General features: G+C 41.2%; 1 protein-coding gene across 2 annotated transcripts in view; it reads right to left on the bottom strand.

Annotated features, from left to right (window-relative positions):
- EFEMP1 (EGF containing fibulin extracellular matrix protein 1) overlaps positions 1–18,225 on the bottom strand; it is a 49,572-nt gene extending 31,347 nt beyond the window's left edge. Inside the window, exons 1-4 of one of the 2 annotated variants that reach the window (XM_056357641.1) lie at positions 18,114–18,225; positions 17,539–17,626; positions 14,532–14,580; positions 14,093–14,353 (exon numbers count right to left, since the gene is read on the bottom strand). In XM_056357641.1, the coding sequence (XP_056213616.1) occupies positions 14,093–14,353; positions 14,532–14,580; positions 17,539–17,619 (391 nt within the window). In that variant the 5' untranslated portion in view covers positions 17,620–17,626; positions 18,114–18,225. Of the gene's footprint in view, positions 1–14,092; positions 14,354–14,531; positions 14,581–17,538; positions 17,627–17,715; positions 18,047–18,113 lie in introns of those variants that run through there. The other variant, XM_056357642.1, reaches the window with a different exon arrangement.
- Positions 18,226–19,319: the final 1,094 nt, after the last annotated feature.

Here is a 19,319-nt window from a genome sequence, read left to right as displayed (position 1 = left end):
CTCCATGCTACAGCCAAAAGAAATAATAAATAATTCTAAATAGCTGGATAAGTAAAATTGAGGGACCAATGCAAATCACCTAGAAGTATAATGGAAAAATTAAGGGAGGGGGGAAGAGAAGCCTGCATCTTTAGCACATCTCTTTTGTCTGTCTCTATCAATCTGGGGTGAATTGAAAGAAGGAATTCTGACTGGACCTAAGGAAAACCTTTCTCACCACTAGGGCAGGGAAGAAGTGGAACAGGTTGCCCGGAAAGATTGTGCACTCCCTATCCACAATGGTTTTCAAGACCTGATGGGATAAACCTCCCTGCTCTGAGCATGCAATCTCAGACCTGACTCTGCTTTGAGCGGGGTGCTGGACTAGAGACTTCCTGAGGTCCCTTCTCACTTGAATTATTCTATGATGCTGTGAATGTACTCTAAGCTATTAACCAGAATGGAGAACTGTACCTTTCTTTCCTCTGATTTACAGACATCTTCAGGCAGTAGTTGACTCAAGTGAGTTTTCTGATTAAAACATTTATGGAGACCGAGTCACAAAATGTTGTTTGGTTTTTTTTTTTGTTTGTTTTGTTTTGTTTTTGTTTTTTTTTAATGCAACGGAAGCACCAAACTAAATAAATTCAGGACAGCTGTGAACTGAGGGGGAAAAAAACCCAAAACTGTAAGGAAGCCATTTGGTCATCACTGGTCTAAATTGTGAAATTAGTGCTAAGAATAGTTAACAATGGGACATAAGTGTTTAATTTTTCAAATTAAGGACAAATGATAGGAATGGAAAAACCTGCATATTATCATTCCAGTTTTTAAGGGCTGTTGTCTACCCAGCCCATCCCAATTGCATCCCAACGGGACAGTAATGCTGTCTTGAATCTGAATTTGTGTGACAGAGACAGTTCTGTAACTCTGTGCCATAAAGCTGGAGTGCGTGTTAGTTGGTGCATTGCGTGAGCTTCTGCGGTGTTCTGTGAAGACGGTCTTGAGTTGATCCAGGCAGATCCCATGGCTGTCCTACTTGGAACGTTACAGCCAAATTAAAAAAACATTTTTGTGTCGCCTTTTTGCTGTTTTTCATATTTTTAGACACTTAGGATCGTTCTTTCTGGCTGAACCCCCTGAGTGGCCATTCAGCCTGTGAAAATCCCAATTGGTCCCTTTGGTGTCTTTAATATTTTGCTTTCAGCCTACTGATCATAGCTGTTGTAGGAGTGTGACTCCACCCTGAGGACAAGGCACTGTGAAATGGCTCCTTAGCCCCTGTTTGGTCACAGATGAGGCATGTGTATGGAGCCCCCGGGGCTCCCACATCATCTACGAGCCAGAATTTGCTGAGGCCAGTTTTTGGCTAGGTTGGACGTGACTGATACTAAAACAAAGAATCAAATGCAAAGAACGATACAAGCTGCTGCTGCTGCTTTTGTCCCAAGTACAACACTAAACACAGCAACAGTGTTGTGTAAAGTTGAGTGCTGCTTAAAGTATGCAAATGCATGTGCTGCTAAGCTTGTTCAAGGCAGGACAGGTTTCCTTCTACATGCAAATGTCCAGAAGAATGGAGTCTAAGTAAGGCCTCTGAAAGCGGTGGCAGTACAAAATGATGTCACTGAATTTCAGCATTGCATGATTTCCCCCACAATAACAAACCGTGAATTCCTATGATGAAAATGTTCTGGTATTAATACCTGATTTATTTTTGATATAGAAATATTTTAAATTGCATTTGACAGCTAACAGTCAGATCAGATTATTTATAAAACACTTTTTCTTAATTACAGAAAACTTTGTCTGAATTTCCCAAAGGTTTTCAACAAAACTGTACGGGTTTGCGTGCTCTAAAAACAGTCTGAACCTTCTGCAGCTTGAAGGGCTGGGAATGGTTCTATTACCATACTGAACATCTGATGTCCACCAGACCGATTAATCAAAGCTTTGGGGAAAAGGCTTTATGCTCAATCCACAGGTAGCTGTCACCAGATGGAGAAAGATGGAAAATTTAGCAGGCTGTTCTTTCTCAAACTGGGAAGCATGAGACACCTCAGAAGGGTACAGGTATTGCCAATCAACCTTCCAACAACCAACCTCATCCTGACATTCTTTCATTATTAACAACTGCCTTAAACATACACATTAGGTTTGTTATCTCTTTCAAAAATTGTTCTTTTTAAACTTCTGGTCACAGTGTATAAAACATCCAAACCTTTGTTTAATTAAGTTCTTAAATTGTTAGCCTTGCTCATATGCTATAGCAGTGAGTTCAGAAAGCATTTCCTTTTCTGGGGTCCTCCGACTATACTACCTTTCAGCATCACAGATTAAGTTTTGAATTGTTGTGTTTCAAAGTGGGAAACAGCAATTGCAAATCTGCTTTCTCCAGTCCCTTAATTCTTTCTAATAGTTTTGCCACACTTATCTCTTTTCTTGACTGTTAAAAATCTCTCTTCATCCTCTAACTTGCTTTCCTCTGCCGTGATCTGCTCCTGTTTTGCAATATTCCCCCTGAAATGGGCTGAGCAGTATTGTGAACAGCCACACTTCTTACGAGCTGTTTGATAGGTAAGAAAATCAAGCAAGTGAACTGTTTCTGCATCACAAACAGCCACTTGCGTAGCTCGGGCTTCTCTGCTAGCTGGGGAATCCCCCAGGAAGCTTTCATGAGGGTGGAGAAAGCAGAGACAAGATCAAGACTAGTGCGCTAAAGCTGTGCTTGGGGGAAGAGGCTGAGGGTTTTCGAGGGTGTTGCTGGGTGGATCTCCTTGGCTAGTTTCTGGTTTTGGCTTTATTACATGGCTGTGCTTTCAATTTATTTCAAAGGTGCCTAGAGCCTTATAAATCTGCATACATAGTAAGGGAGAGACTCTCTAAATGGTGAATACTGAAATTTGAGTGTAATCTTAATGGAGAGAACGTTTTGATTTAAATACGTAAGGAAGCAACCTTTTCATAAAAATATTTTCTAGAAATGGGGAATTTTTGCTTTTATAGGCATACAGAGCCACAGCTCCTGATAGAGGAATACTCTACCTTGGAATAAAAAAAAAAAAACCAAAACAAAAAAACAACGAAACCCCAGCCCTCTCCCCAAAATCATAATTTTCCACATGCTCAATGATAGATTAAAATGTATGAGTATATTTTCTGGATTGTTTAAATAATGGTCAAACAATGTTTGCAATGGGAAAAAAACAGATGGCTTTGTCCTGCACCCAACTTTTGCAGTGCACAAGCCATATCAGGAGGATGGTAATAACTCTTCCAACTCATGCTCATTTGAGCTGTAATGCTCTCCTGCTTCTGCAAACACCAGCAGCCCAAGAGGTGCTCAACCAGTACAGTGTTGTTGACTTGTGCCTATTTTTATCTGTTGGTACGGTGATTTCTGCACTAGGTAAAAAATACTGGGTGTAGAAGTGTTGACAATATCTTAGGGTCTTGCAACCATTCCAAACTTCTTTTCTACTCAAGTAACATACAAAGAGTGAGCTGGAAAAAAATATCTGGCATGATCCAAGCCAGATAAGATTGAGGAAGACCTAGATGCAGAGTAAATGCAAGCAGGATGACTTCAGATAAGAATGTGTTTTTTGCTTACCCCTGGGAAATGGGAATGACTTTTGTATTCTGTACGCTCTCCTGACTTAGTCTCCAACAACTTCTGGGAGGAATGAAGTAAGCTATCCTCCACAGCCTACAAAGGCAGATCAGTGGGTGCTCCCAAGCATTGCTTATTTCTGATGTGACTATGCACTAACTGCAACACTGCCTGTTGGAGTATTACTGATTTTAACTAGCCCTAATTGTGACAGGCAATACATTGTTTTATCTGGTTCACTTTTATAATCTAAAAGTAATGTGGAGAACTTGTTCCTGAGAAAGAAGTCCCTTGAGAACAAATTAATCTACTAAGAAAGTGTTTTAAATACTACAAGATATAAAAGTTACAGGTAAGACCTAGTAACACAGGTGCAAAACAAAATGGTTTCAAAATCGATGTAGAACTCAGCAATTTTTTTTGTCACTTGAAAAAGATATCTATTTCCTGAAATGATGCTATCTTTATCAACTTAGATGAACCTTCTCCAAATACTAAACTATATTTGTTGCTTCTAAGTGCGTATTTAATTCCACCTCTCTTCTAGTGCAGCCTAGATACCCAAAATTCTCCATGGAGTAAAGTCTCGACAAGAAAAAGATTGCTTTTTCTATCTTTCTGATCAAGATGGTTTTATAAGCTAAGTCAAGTCAGCTAAAATCATGCTTAAGTTTCTGCTCCCTTTGCTATGTTTTATTCCTTTCCTCTGTGCAAGTCTGTTATTTAATGTTAGCCTATGGGCAACCTTGTTAAAACCATACAGAAAATTGTTACCTGTCAAAAGTCCTTGCATTTTCCAATTCTAATTACTTCTGTTAGAACATGCAACTGTTACAGTATTGATAAGGATTTCTTTTTAAATTGTTAATGCTAAGAGATATGCGGTAATTGATTGTCCATATTACTGTTTTTCTGGCATCATGGTATTTTTTCATCCCATAAAATGTCTTACTTCCCCTCTCCCCCCAGGTTTCTTTAACTCTTGTGAATGTTAATTACTGAAAAACCTAAACCTTCGTATAAACACCAGTTTCACACAGCAATCTGACTTATCAAAGTTTTTCTTCTGATGGAAGTTACAGCTAATAGTGAAATTCAGATGTCAATAGTATCAAAGTAGATGAGATTATTATCTCCTTGGTGGCCAGCAGAAGGCCAGTTCCCCTTTACGAAGACCATCTTTTTGAAAGTAAAAACTCATCAGCAGACAGTGACCAATTACTCTGAAAACTTAGGCTGAAGATTTTACTGGTGTTGATGGACAAAACACATTCCTGAAGTCATTCAGCCTTGAAACTGTAAAAATGACCATACTCTCCACTGCTTTCACTATCTATTGAGGTTTGATTGCACACATTATGACCAGTTACGTGTTAACAGAAATCCTACCCGTGCAGACACATGCATATAAAAATCCTTGAACAAGTTCTGTTTGTACTCAGGAAACCACATAGAACATTTGCTCAGGCATGGACTAGGCACGCTCAAGTGCAATGTCAGATTTACTTATATCTTATCATACCGGGTCATGCATTAGACTAGAAGTTTACTTCAGATTAAATTCAGCTTATAAAAGAAAGCTCAGCCATGTCTTCTCCTTTTCAGAACTGATTTAAATAGATGTAAATGATGTCTAGATATGTCCACTCGAAAGGCATGGATTTTTTTTAATCAGGAGCTAATAAAGACAGATTCACAGCTTCCCAAAGTAAACATCTCTTCCCAGGAGATAAGCCTTCATACACTGAATCCTTTACCATATTTAAGAACTTATTTCTGTGGTTAGCCATCTAGGATCATCACCACTATCCCTGACCAAACAAGTACTGTTTTTCCCAGCACCTGAAAACTAGTGTTTTGACAGCAAGAAATTAAAATAAGCAAGCTGCATAAAAAAACCCCAAAACAACCAAAGCAAAACAACAAACCAACCCAAAACAAACAAAAAAAAACCCCAAACCAACTCATAACAAAAAAACTCCCAACAAACAACCCCCATCAAAAAACAAAACAACAAACCACCCCACGCCTTCTAACTGCAAAATAGTTATGGGGCATTTTTCAGTTACAGGAAGTTACTTATTTAAGGTATTTGGTAACAGCAACAGATAAGGGCCTACTGAATAACTAGTTCTAAAAATGCTTAATTAAGAGATTGGGATATATTATGCCAAAAAGGGTCTAATAGGTCTAATTCACGTCTGGATGTGAAGAACTTTTTCTTAGCATTGTAGCTTACCAAAGTGCGTAACACATGTTGTTCTCTTAGTAACTTTTTTCAGCTTCAAAGCTACAGGTTTTACCGTATAATTATACATAGAGATTAAACATTTCTCCACTATACTTACACCAGAACCTACTTTTAACATGATTTCAGATCAACAAATAACATGTGAATGAGCATAGAAGGTATTTTATAATAACTACATGTATGCTAAACTATAGCTCTGTAAATTGCTAATCCCTCTTGTATTTTTAGTAACGTTAAAATGGAAATGAAAGAAGGTACAAGCAGGATTCTTCTGCATTTAATACGTTCTTTCATCTGAGGTTTTCTTGTATATCGAATTATGGCAAATAGCTTTTTCTCGAAAACTACTGCTTTCTGGATGCTATGAAAACAAAACTTATGAAATTAAAGTTGAAAACAAATACAGTATTTTTGAAATGTCACAGTGTTTATCCATTAACTTTCTATGGCTGATTACATATTTCATATATTCTTGTCACATACAGAGAGAAGAGGTCTTACTAGACAAGTTCAGATCTTTCTGTCTTGGGGATAGAAGCAATTGAACTTTATGACATTTATGTGGCAAACTTTCCTTTGATAAGATGACAGGATGTTTAAATTTTGTATGAATTACTAAAGAACATGCATAAATGATGACAGTCCAGAAAAAATAGCTCAAAAAGCATCACAGAGGACAAAACAGAATAAATATTCTTTAAGTACAACGAAAGGAGACGGCCAATCTCAACTTCCAAGAAATCCATGAACAGTAAGTTCTTACTCTGTTAACACATACACAGGACAAAAGGGTTGCTATGACAAAATGCTGTAACAGAACAGTTGATGATACCACAGAATACGCAGAATGTTTACGGTGCAACCTGGTAAGGTGAACTCAAAAATTACTTTCTCATTGTGGTTTGCACCAAACCAAAAATACCCCATTAGTATGGGGTTCTATAACACTGTTTGTATTATAGACTCATTGGCCTTGACAATAGGAAAATGGCAAAATAGCAAGCCTAAACAACATAATCAATTCAAGTAACAGTGGAGACTGGTTCGCTTGGCTATAGCGCAGCAGATACTCTTCCTTAGTAAAGGATATGCAAAGGAACATAGGCATCACTAAGTGGTACAGTGAAGAACCAAATAGACCACTTCTGTATTTGCAGGAAGCTTTGATTTTCCCATAGGACTATTTTGGCACACACAGAAAGGCAAAAAGAAACACCAGTTATCATCTTCCTTTGCCAGCATGAAAAAGAAATGAAGAAAATAACTTGTAAATAGAACAAAATAAAGAAAATAACAGTTTTGAACTTCAGCTCTTGAACTAGTTTTCCAGCTTGCTACATTAGCATCCCACAATTGGAGATGCTCAAGAAGTATCTTGGACGCTTAAAAAACTGTCTGTAATGCTGAGATCCTTCAGAAATGTTCTAGGGTTAGAAAAGGTGATTTGGTAACCCAAAACTCAAAAATGAAAATAAACTTCAGATCATTCCATAACATACGAAGTAATCTGAAGCAGGAATCAGGTCTGAAAACAGATAAAATAGTGTAAGTTGAGAGAAAATTACCCTGAGCAAACACCTGGAGAAAGTAGGCACACACCACCTTTCTCAGCAGGCTAAAGAACTACAATGTAGTAGTCCAGGATGAAATAGCTGGAGACATGCTCAAAGCAAACACATTGAGAACATTGCTAGATTCTTTCATGGAAGTATCTATCATGGGATACCAGTATCATGGGAGAAAGAATCTATCCACAAAGTGGCAACAGCGTCACTGTAAAATTATCCAAGAAGGGTGCTAGAAATAGCTGCCAGGGTGCTCTCACCCTGTATCACTGCAATGCTGTAGACTGCAATTTATTGACAGCAGGTATTGAAACAGGGAACAAAAGCTGGCCCGGGCTCCCACAAATCATGTTTTATGCTCCCTGATGCTACTGAATCAAACAGAGAACAGCTGTCATTCCTTGTAGGTTTTTCTGGCTTTTAGGATGCTTGTGTCTGAGTGTTTGCAACAGAAACAGGGATTTCCATGAAGAGAGAAATAAATACTCTGTGCCTTTTAATGGGGTGCCAAGCATACTGGGATGCCCAGTCAGGATCAGACATAAGCACATTCTCAGGTTCTTCCCCTTTGCTATCTGGTGTTCCTGGTTGCATTATGAAAGAGACCTCCAGCTTAGAGAGTGAAATCTGAAGGAGGACAGATGGCTGGAGGTTTGGACCTTTTTCAGGCCATGTGCCTTCTGAATACATTTGCTATGTTTTGTCTGTCAAAACATTAGCATCCTCAAAGCTACTAAGCAAACAGGCTTTACAAACAACAAATCAAACCCAAAAGTATGACAGTCAATGTGACTACTGTACAATCCCATTTTTCTTGAGTAAGAAGCCATGAGAACTGCTAATGAGTTTACTTAAACTTGAAGTCTAGCGCTTGCCTGCATAATCACAATTCAGGAAACTAAGGTAAATACAACTTTCAGAAGCTTGCCTGAACTAGGACACTTGGTGTGATTAGCATATGGTAAGAATCTTTAGCTACAACGTACTGAGCATATTCCTGCCAGGGTCAGAATAATGGAAAAGCAGTAAGTAACTGAAGGAAGTAAAGAGTCTGCTAGTATTTATGCATGTGATGGATGTTCATAGTAAAATGGTCAGACAGAAAAGGGGAGTATCTCTCCAAGGTCTTGACATGACACTCACAGCTGTGCAAATAGCACAGATGGGAGATGATTCAGACTGGCCAAATTTTCAAAATGCCCAAAGCCAGGCCCTCGGGCCCTCAAAAGAAGATGTTTTTTGTGGCCTCCCCTCTGGTCCCTCAAGGCTACTAAAGAGATGCTCCAGAAAGGGCTCTTTGCAGCAAAATGCAGCTGTTTCATAAATTAACAGCTTGAACAATTAGTTCAGGATGAGCTGATGAAAGATGATCTCTGTGATGTACCCAAATGTGCAAGAAATTAATTGTTGTCTATGAGCACTCAGCACAAAGAGCTGTGAAAATGTCAGCTTGTATCCTTCTGTGGATTCTCTTAGACCTGGAGAATTCCTCCTGCTTTTTTAAGTAATTAATATTCAAATGGCATGTGTAACCAGGTCAGGTTCTTAGGGTGGCTACTGCTGGCAACAAGTACTCTCTGCTTGCTGAAGTACTGCAGCAAACATATGTACAACATATGAACTGTGCCTGAGTAAGCACTGTGATAAACTAATGGCATCCTAAAACAGATAATTAGATCATTATTTTTCCTAACACTGCCTCTCTACTCATCCTATCCTCAAATTAAACAGATCTTGTTCCAACAACTCTGGAACTTAACTTGTCACAACTCAGACTCTTTTAAAAGTATCCCTGAAAGCATTTGTTAAAGTACTCGCTAAATACAAAAAGAAAACTTGGGATGGTGCAGTATTTTACAAAAATATTAAAAAAAAATTCCTAGCACCAGCCTAAGAAACTGTTACAGGTGTATTTTAGGTTATATTAACAGATAGCGTGGACTTACAGGAGCAGATCACAGGTTGGTGCAGAGGCTCCAGTGTCCCAGTACACACATTTCTGAGGGTCTCTGGGCAATCTCCAGTCTGGTCCCGGAGCTTGAATGCTCGTTAGCAGTTGCGGTGTACTAGCAGCACTCCTGCAGTGCATTTCAGGTTTAATTTCATCTGAATGGGATCTGTTTGTATGTTCCAAGACCGCTCAGTGAGGCAAACCAAAGTGCATTAAGTGGCACTCATTAGGAGGTGCATTTCAGAAGGGCAGTCTGCACCCTAGCCAAAATGTCAGTGAAGAGCTCCCTGCTGGAGGCATGTCCGGGCTCTCCAGCCTGCACCAGTTCTGCAAAGGGCCAGGCTGAGTGTACCTGCACTTACCCAGTGTTTACATCCTTTATATGCTAGTTGCACATCCCCAACATATACACAAAGTGATTTCTGTATGGAAAAAAACGCATCATGAACTGCTCTCCCTGGTCCCTCTGTCCTTGGGGTGGGGGGAGAAATAAAAAGAAGAATCTAGAGGTGCAAAAGTTAGGCTTATTTCACTTATTTACACTATGTTAACTTCTTGAGGTAAAAGCCTAGACTGAGTACAGTAAGTTACTTTGAAGAGTACTGTGAAACTTAACAAACCCTGTCCCCCAACCCCTACCGATGAAGAGATTCCCAGCATGATTTTGCAGGGGACAAATAACCACAGCACAGAAAACAAGTTCATTCCTTTCCTTCCTGCACAGAAAAGCAAAAAAGCAACCAACATCCGCCAAGTCTAGGCAGCACTGTCTGGAAAAATGTGCATCTCTCTCCCACTCCTCCCTTTAAGAAAGCATAGATACCTTTTATTGCAATCCATCTTCCCACCTGTATTTTTGGGTCACAGTAGCACAAAGGATTATAGAGACTGGAGAAATACTAATATTAGTATTTCTATAATAAATAAAGAAGCTAATCCAGCTGAAGAGCAAAAAAGTTTGCTTACTTTATTGCTTCTATTACCAGCATCATATGAAGGCAAGAAAAAAAAGAAGTGTTTTTCCCTTTCTCAAGTTTATTTGGTACCTTTGCTCGGTCTTTTCTTTTTTCATTCAAGTGTCATTAACATTCTAGGAAAAGCTAGTAATTTCTTGCAGACTAGATTTGACAAAATTGAATTAATTGAGTGATTTTCTTTTGATTTCAATAGGAGCCGACTCAAGTCACAGTACAAATACAATTCAGTCTTGTATGCAGGCAACAGAGTGCAGCTATTTAATTTTTTTTAATCAGGCAAAAAGTATCTGTGAATAATAGCTAAGTCAGTAATTTGCTTAAAAATATTTCTTACTCTGTTTTTTGCTTTTCCCAATTTGGGTGATAATCACACGATGACAGGTCAGAACATCTGAGCAGCTTCCTGAAAGTGCTAGCAGGTGCTGTGTGTTATAATCTACCTTATTGACCAATTCAGCAGCCCTTTGTTAAAGGCAAATTTAGAAGTGACTATGAAATGTGAACTGACTATATAGTGATGGGGAAAAGCAAGGATTAGTTGAGGTCAATAAACTCAGAATTTCAGATACAGTGAAAATGTTTTAAGTTGAAGCACAAAACTTGTGCTCTGTACATATTCTACATAGGAGATCTTCCTCCAGAATAAATATACCCTCATCTTTTCATCAGTCTTGGGGGATCCTGGTACTTACTGCTCCTGTTCAGTATCTTAATAATTTCGCAGGAGATTTTTGCTACCCACACGTCTAACATCAACACAATTATACAAGAACATGCTTCAGATCACTAGTAGTTACAAAAATGATGTATATCATAGGAAACTGCTGTCATTTCCATGGAGCCATCTTCTGCAAGGCAGTGTGCTTTGCTATCAACCTGCCACCTGTGTTACTAATACACAACGTGGTCTCGAATAGATAACAGTATGCATTACAGAGAGAAAATTCTCAGTACTGATAAATACTGTAGTTGTTACTTGTTTTCTTCAGGTCAGAAGTTAAGAAGGCATTAAGTATCTTTTGTAACTCAGGCCCATGGCCATGTTTTGGCAGATAAGGTGCAGAGAATCATGCACCCCTCTGAATGTTTCTCATTCCTGGGAACAGAAACAGGATCTGGCCACACTTCATGCTTTACCCAACGATGAAGCTCAGCACATCACTGAAGCCTCTTAAGTCCGACAGGACCAGTGTCATTGATGTGTGTTTATTCCAAGCACCAAAACCAACGTGAGTGTGTTTGGCCTATCATACCCTCACTATTCGGTGTTTAAAAAGCGAGTGGACATTTGTATTAAAACAGAAGGCCCCTCGTACTCTAGTATGATGTCAGTAATACAGCTCCTTAGAGCATGTTGTTGTTTTAAGCAGAGGTCTCCACACTTTCATATTGGTTATAAAATAGTGCTGCTGGACTGGAAGGAAAATGTCATACATCTGCAAACAATTAGAAGGAGCTGGACTTCATATTTCATTTACTAAACAATAAAACAAGCTTAAGTGTGACTATATGTGTAAGTTACACTCCCTAGGAGCCTCAAGCAGTTATCATAGCAAAGTCTTTTAACCATAATTAAATAAATCCACAGTGGGACCATTGCTGATCAAGATTATCTTTTATAAGATATTTTCAGCAGTGAAAAGCATGAAGATCATGAATTTGAATGCATGCTTTAAGTGCTCCAGAAGTCTTTTATCCTTTCTTTTAAGCACACTGTCCACTACCCTTTCTCCAGCTGGAATTCATTCAGTACAATACATTTCAGCTTTTACAAACTAATATTTCCATGCTTTCTGCATTTAGATTGGAAGTTTGGCATAGGGAAATTAGTAGCAAAAAAAGTCTCATTCAGTCAAGCCCAAAAGATTTCATCGTAGTTTGTGTGTCTGCTAGTTAAAAAAGTTATGGTACTATAACAACAGTTAGTTATTATAAATTAACCAAAGATTTGTAAATTGAATAGAAATGTTTAGTTGCAAGTTTCAGGAAGCCAAAGCATGGAGTAAAATAATAGTAATGTATCACCACCAATCTTCTCTTCTACAAGACAGAACCCTCAGCCAGTTGTCAATCCCTAAGTTAACCCTAACTCTTAACTTTCATTTGGAATGTAAGGTATTGGTACTACACACTTAAACTTCCCTATGCTATCCCCGATTTCTACACCTAAAGCCATTGCAGCAGAAGCGAGGCTCACATTTTGAAGTTTTCTAGCATTTTTAAATAAAAAATGTTGTTACGTGCTGAAGATGAAGCAGTTTATTGCAATTCACCAGTGGAGATGAATGCCAGCCACAGTAACTCAGCATTGCCTGAAGGAGGGAGTAGCTGGTTCAAACACAGGAGTTGGGTATTCTGGTTTTGGTTCTGCTGCTACTTTGCCAAGTGAAATTAAGGGGGGGAAAAAAAAAAATAAAATCACTTGCCATCTTTGGCATTGATTTTCCCTTTATAACCCTCAGTGAACACTCAGTGTTAAGGGGATCATGGTACTGACCTCCTGCAGTAGGTTCTTTACTTAACATTCTTGAATTCGAGTGACAGAAATGTTGAATATTAGCAGACAATCCAGAAAGGCAACTGAGGCTTTGCCTACAAAAATAACTTATCCAGCCTCCATGATGATTACTATGCTTCAGAATGACAGGGAATTTACTTACTAGTGATAAATAACGTTCTGTATACATGAATACCAGGGAGAAAGGAACTACCACTGTATATTACAGCTTGCCCTTATTATAGTCACTCAAGTACTGTTTTATATGATTATACTGTCATGGGCCACAAAGTGGAAAACATGAACCATGGGGTCAAGTTTTGCCTTCTGTTTGCACGGGTATCCCACTAATGTGCTTGAAAACCAAGTTTGCGAACAAGGAGTAGAATGCATTTTTATGAAAGAAAACAAAACTGGATGAAACATTTGTTACTTCAGCAAGTATAAGAGTAAACTATTTATATAAAATAATAAATGAAACAGTCTCAGTTTACAGCAGTGCTTATATGCATTCAGGAACCAGACTCACAATTAACATTGCTAATACCCTGAGAATTTTGGCCCTGTGTGTGGTGTATGTACACTCAGATGAATGCTCTTCATTGCCATAGTTTCAAAGACTGGCTAGACCATGACTGGAAGTAAACTGGCAGGGTCTGCGTAGAACTACTTCTATAGAGATCAGAAAGGCACAAGCTGTTCAGATGTTTAGTTCTTACTACTTGAGAAATATGCCTCATACATAGTAAAAAACACTGTATTCTTCTGCATTACAATCTGGTCTAAGTAAAAGTTCATATGGTGGTTGTTTTTTGTTCCATACAGCATTCACTTACTGAATAATACAGTTTTGCAAACCTTTATAAATTGTCTATGATATGAGTTGCTGTGCTGCCCACTTTTTTGAAGTTACTGCCACTCCTGGACATACTTAATACAATACAAAATTACTTGACTAAAGTTGCTTACTTGCATTAAGGGTTTTTTTGAGGATCTGTAGACAACTAATTTACTTATTAGTCTGAAATAGATGGAACAGACTGTCAGGCTGCCACAAACCACAATTTCCGTTACCTTGAACAGTAAGAACATGCATGTGTTTTATTTACATATCTTAAGTGTGTATGTGTCCAGTTTAATAGTGCAACAATATATTCTAGCAAATGCAAGAGTTCTAGGCTGTCATTTTCCAGGCATTAGATTTGTTATCACACACACTCCAGTTATACTGTAAGTAAAACACACGGCAGCTTGCTTACCTTGGCACACATTGTGATCACTTTGCTCATACCCAGTTGCACACTGAATTTGATGAGTTGGGTTTGGAGGAGCACGGTGAGGATCAGCTGGAGTCCGTCGAATGACATTGTTTCGACCACTAGTGGATTCAGCTGCTGCTTCTTCTCGCTCATTTACAATTATTTGTGCTGTTCTAGGTAGACAGAGGTATCCTCCATAGTGGTTAACACATTTCATCCCACCTTTACATGCATCTGGGACTATTTCACACTCATCAATATCTGTGGTTAGCAACAACACAAGTCATGCTTTTAACAGTCGAACCTTCTGAAACAGTCAGTAATACAAATAACACAATGAGACATGCAAGCACACCTCCCTGTCCAAAACAGAGGTGTGTAATGGTAATACTTAGAGAATACCAAAGGCAAGTATGTCTTTGAAAATTATTTACTGTACCTTTGCACCGTTGCCTAACAGGATCCCATTCATAGCCATCCGTGCATTGCTATGGAGAAAAAAAAGTTAGGCTACTCAGTATTCTTTATTTTGGAAAAATAATCAATCATATTTCAATGAACTCAAAGTTTGACGCTAAGGGAAATGCAATGTTTGCGTACCTTGGTAGGGTAGAAAAGTGGCTATTGGTACAGCGTTGCTGTGCAGGAACAACAAGTACCTACAGAGAGAGCCTTTGTCTCAGGAGGTTCCTAAGATATCGTTTGTTGTGAGTCAGTAGGTTTTACTGGGGCTGGAGAACAAAGTGAGAAAAGCATCACTGTCTCCTTGCCTTGTTCCTATACACTGTTTTAAAGCATCTGTCATTGGCTGAATCCTGGAATAGATGAACCTTTGGATTGACCCAGGTGACCAGTATGAAAATTTCAGGAAAGAGAAGCAAGGTTTTCTGAATTTTGATCTGGTTCACTGCTTTCCAACAGGTGAACATCTTTCATTCCTGGGGCCAGTTTGCCAGAGGGACTAAATGGGCTTTTATGCCCCTGTACTTTATACTCTCTCCCATTAGCACTCTAGCAATGGGGAAGGATCCCACGACAGCTGGAAATTCATTCACATGCTTCTTAATTACATGACTCCAGGAACTGCAGTCTAGGAAGAACAATTTATAATTGTGAGACATACAATAAACGGTTAGAATTTATAACAGGGGGACTACTTGGATAAATAAAACTTCTCAAAATTCAAACAAGACTATACTCAGCAACTATTCATATCAAAGCAGACTAGTGAGTTCAGGAAGAATTTTAAATATTCTGCCCTGCAGTTAGGTAGGCATTTTCATTATTCCTCTGCCCAAAACCATTAAATGGTCTAGAGGGCAGTAATTTTAATCACAAGTGACAGTTAAAAAAACCTGATTAGCAAAGTATCACAATGCTACCAACTACAGCAAACATTTAAAATATCAATGAATCAACTGAGGTGTACTATGTAAGTGCATATGCATCCTATGCTGCTTAGGATATTACTTTAATGGCCCTATAGAAAAAAAGAATAGAGTCGGCTAATGTAATTAGTCAGAGTCAAGCAAGCTAAGTCTTGTTGCAACTCCTCTGCTGCAGAGGAGCTATAAAAGTGACAAATTTGACCTTCTGACACCTAGATCCACATGTTCCATGTAGTATCCTCAAGTTATTTTGAGGAACTTGTTACTAACGGACACTGACTCAGCAACTGGACTGAAAATATTTTCTTTATTTGCAGGTGACACCAGTGATCTGCCAAATCTGGCAGTGAGTTGTAACTTTGGAGGCTTTTTCTTCCAAAGGGGTAAGTGGACAGCAAACTCTTATTACAATTTTCAATCTCTGAAGGAATGACTAAATGCTGAGTTGACAACACCAAAGTTACTTTAGCTATGAAAATGCAAACCCAAAGGAAAACAGCTAATTCATGCATTTACTGAATCACCCAATTCCTGTTAATACACAACAGAAGTACTGTCTATTTAACTGTAAGGAGCCAAGTTCCTCTATTACTGCAGCTGAAGGGACTTTTCCAATAGAAAAGGATTTGGCCTTAAATGAATACAATGTACGCATGAGAAACAGTAGCATCCTAAGAGTAAAATTTCCAAAAGCTGAGTATTTTTTTTTGTTAAGTAGTTTTACATGATTGGAGTTGAATGATCACTGAAGCACCTACATGCTAAGACCTCTCTGAAAATGGAGTATAGGAACCCAAGTCATATATGCATGCTAGAAATTTTCCATTGCTATAAACCGAACTATGTAGTCTTATCAGAAAATGCTACTTAATTTTTTGAAGACACGACATAAATGCAGAAAGGAAGGGGGGAGGGGTCCCTATGTTAGTCTGGATTTTCAAAAGGTATTTAGATCTTAATTTTCCACTTAGATATAGGGACTTAAAAAAATCACAGGACCCTCTATATAAAAGTGCTTCCAACCTTCAGAAAGAAAGAATAATCTATTGCTTCTAAAGCCGTGTTAGAAGTATTTTATGACAGACTTCCTGATGCTCACTTGAGGCTTCCTTAAGCTCTGTCTTCTACAACAAGGTCCAACTCTGCAATATTTACTTGCTTGAGCCATCCCACTGACTTCAGTGGGATTACTTGTATAAGACACAATCTCGGTCTTTGGCTGTGGTTCTCTAACTTTTTGCATGTGTGCAGAATTTTCTGCTTGTGTGGCATTGCGCTGATGTCTGTACACATATTCAGAGGTCCACCCATATGAAGCAAGTTGCAGGGATTACGACTGTAATCAGATGTGAAAATGCGGGTTTTTCCCTGGCCCAAGCCGATGTAATTGCCACTCCTTCTGTGACATGCATTATGCAAGCCAAAGACTGAACAGAAGCAGACTTAAAAAAAAAAACCACCAAAACAAACCCTTAGAAAAAGGCCTTTAAATCTCTTACCTTATCACTTGATTACAAGCAGAACCTATTTCCAGTATTCTTGTACAATTTTATCAAGCCACGCAAAACCACTGCTCAAAAGCAGCTCAGAAGTGACCAGCCCGGCGGTGGCTCCAGAGCTCAGATGCTTCATTAAGAGCACCGCGTCCCGAAGTACTTACATTTTGTCAGTAACAGCTTGAAACATCCAAAAGAAAACACAGAAGAATGTTTGACCTAATTATCTGTCAAATTCCATATATTTCAAACGAAGCTCCTAGGGACCCCGTCTTTATGAAAATGGATTAAAAAAATATTAAGACCTCGTAATTTTGTTCAGTTCATCCAGCTCAGTGCACAGACGAGGTTTTCAGAGCAGGCAGTTGCAGCCCATTCTCCTCAGTCTTGTCAACTCCAGCTTTCGAGCACCGTTTCAGTGCAGGAAGAGCTTATTTTATTGCGAACATTCGAACTCGAAAGACCTTTGTATCGCATGGCAAGGAATTTGGCTTTTCTCAAGGGTCACTTAGGAAAGAATCCCCGCAAAGCAGTAATTATCTCGAACTCTATGAAACCTTACCGTGTACGTTATGGTTTCTTCAGTTTCCTGCGACTGTACTGTAATGAGAATGAGAGCAGCCAAGAACATAGCTGTCAACATCGTGAACCTTGAAAGAGAGAAAAACAAATGAGGCGGGGGTCCCTTCGGCCGTGCCCGGGGCGCGGGTCCCGGGGCGCTGCCGCCCGCCGGCCCTACCTGAGGCGGCCGGGACGCGGCCCCGCGCTCCGGCGAGAGGAGGGTGAGGCTCGGCCGCGCCGCCACTCCGCTGTGTTTTATCCAGCGGGGAGGGGGGGGCCGGAAATAATAATAACTAAATGGAGTTTAAAATAACATCGCACTTAACGCCACACCGAGCCGAAGCGGTGCGCTGCGGCGCGGCGCCGGGCAAGGAGCAGGCAGCGCGACCGCCCCGCTGTCGCACGTTCCGGGGTGGCAGAGGGAGCGCTCGATAGAGGCTCACCGGCCGCCCCGGGAGCGACCCGGCTCCCCGCGGGGAGAAGCCTCCGCCGAGCACCTGCCGGACCCGGCCCTGCCCCGCGAAGCCGCCCCGGGGACGGCGGGGCACGCTGCCGCCCCGCTCTGCCCGCTCCTACCTGAGGCGGGGCCGGTGCTCCCGGCGGCACGTCCCCGCAGCGGCTCGGCCCCGTCCCTCCGCTGGCTCCGCTGCGGTGCCGGCGCCCGCTCGCTCTCCCTCTCCTCTCCCCCCCTCCCGCCGTCCTTCGGCTAAATAGAAACGGTCCCGGCTCCTACCGGAGCCCCCGGGCGCCCCCTACCGGCCCCGCGGCGGCCGGAGCCCTGCGGCGGGGCGGGGCGCGGCACGGCCCTCCGCCGCTCCCCGCGCCCGGCCGCGGCGCCCCGAGGCGGGGCAGGTGCGGGGCCGCGCCGCCATGTTGGGGCCGTGAGGGCGCCCCGGAGGAGGCTTGCGGGGAGCGGGCGCGGGCGCCTGCCGGGGAAGCAGTGAGGGGAGAGGGCTGCCGGCCCCGGGGGGCCGCTGCCTCACGGCGGGCACGGCTTTGCCGCCCGCAGCCGGGTGGCTCTGCAGGGGTGGCGGGCGCCTTCGCCACGGGGACCTGTGTGCAGGTACAGGGCGGCCATCGTGTGGGGGCCGCGGGGGTCCCGCGCAGCGGGCTGCGAGTCTTGGCAACTAAGGACGGAGCTGCGTGAGGCTGAGGTGCGAAGGAGGGAACAACACAGCATTTGCTGGTTTACCTTATGTAGGTTGTAGTAGGCCCATTGTAACAGTAGTAGGTTGTAGTAGGCCCATTGTAACCCTACTGTGTAGGCAGCGTATGGCATGGTTGCCGTGCTGAGGCAGGGCCGTGCCCCTCGGAGCACTGCGGTGGCGGCTGGCCTGCGCCGACGGGCGTCACCACCTTCTCCCCCCAGCTTTGGGTGGGCTGGCTCTTGCTGGACGCCCAGCTTGCTCCTTGGAGTGCTTTTTTTTGAAAGCCTGCGTATAAATACACATTTTTTTTTAGTCTAAGCTGAATTGTGACTTTGCAAGCAATAGTATGGGGCTTTGATTGGGTTAGGCAAGTTATTTGCAATTCAAAATAGCAAGTCTGATGTGTTTTCCTGCCCGTTCTGAATTCAGTAAATAAAAACCGTGAGGAGCCCTTCCCAGGGGAATGCCTGTTCCTTTAGACACCATGTAAGTTCCAGCAATCGTCACTTCTAAGAGCTGCTTCTGCATATGAAATGCCATTATTTCCCCACCCAGTGGGAAAGTTTCTGGACTGAAGGGAGGGTGAGGAGCTGTTACAGGGATTTAGAAGCTCTCGTAGGTGGCACAGTTACGA

Source organism: Falco biarmicus, chromosome 12, assembly GCF_023638135.1.
Source record: "Falco biarmicus isolate bFalBia1 chromosome 12, bFalBia1.pri, whole genome shotgun sequence".
In the NCBI taxonomy this organism is placed as follows: Eukaryota; Metazoa; Chordata; class Aves; order Falconiformes; family Falconidae; genus Falco; species Falco biarmicus.
Note: the sequence above shows the minus strand (reverse complement) of the source record. Positions and strands in the feature narration are given on the sequence as shown.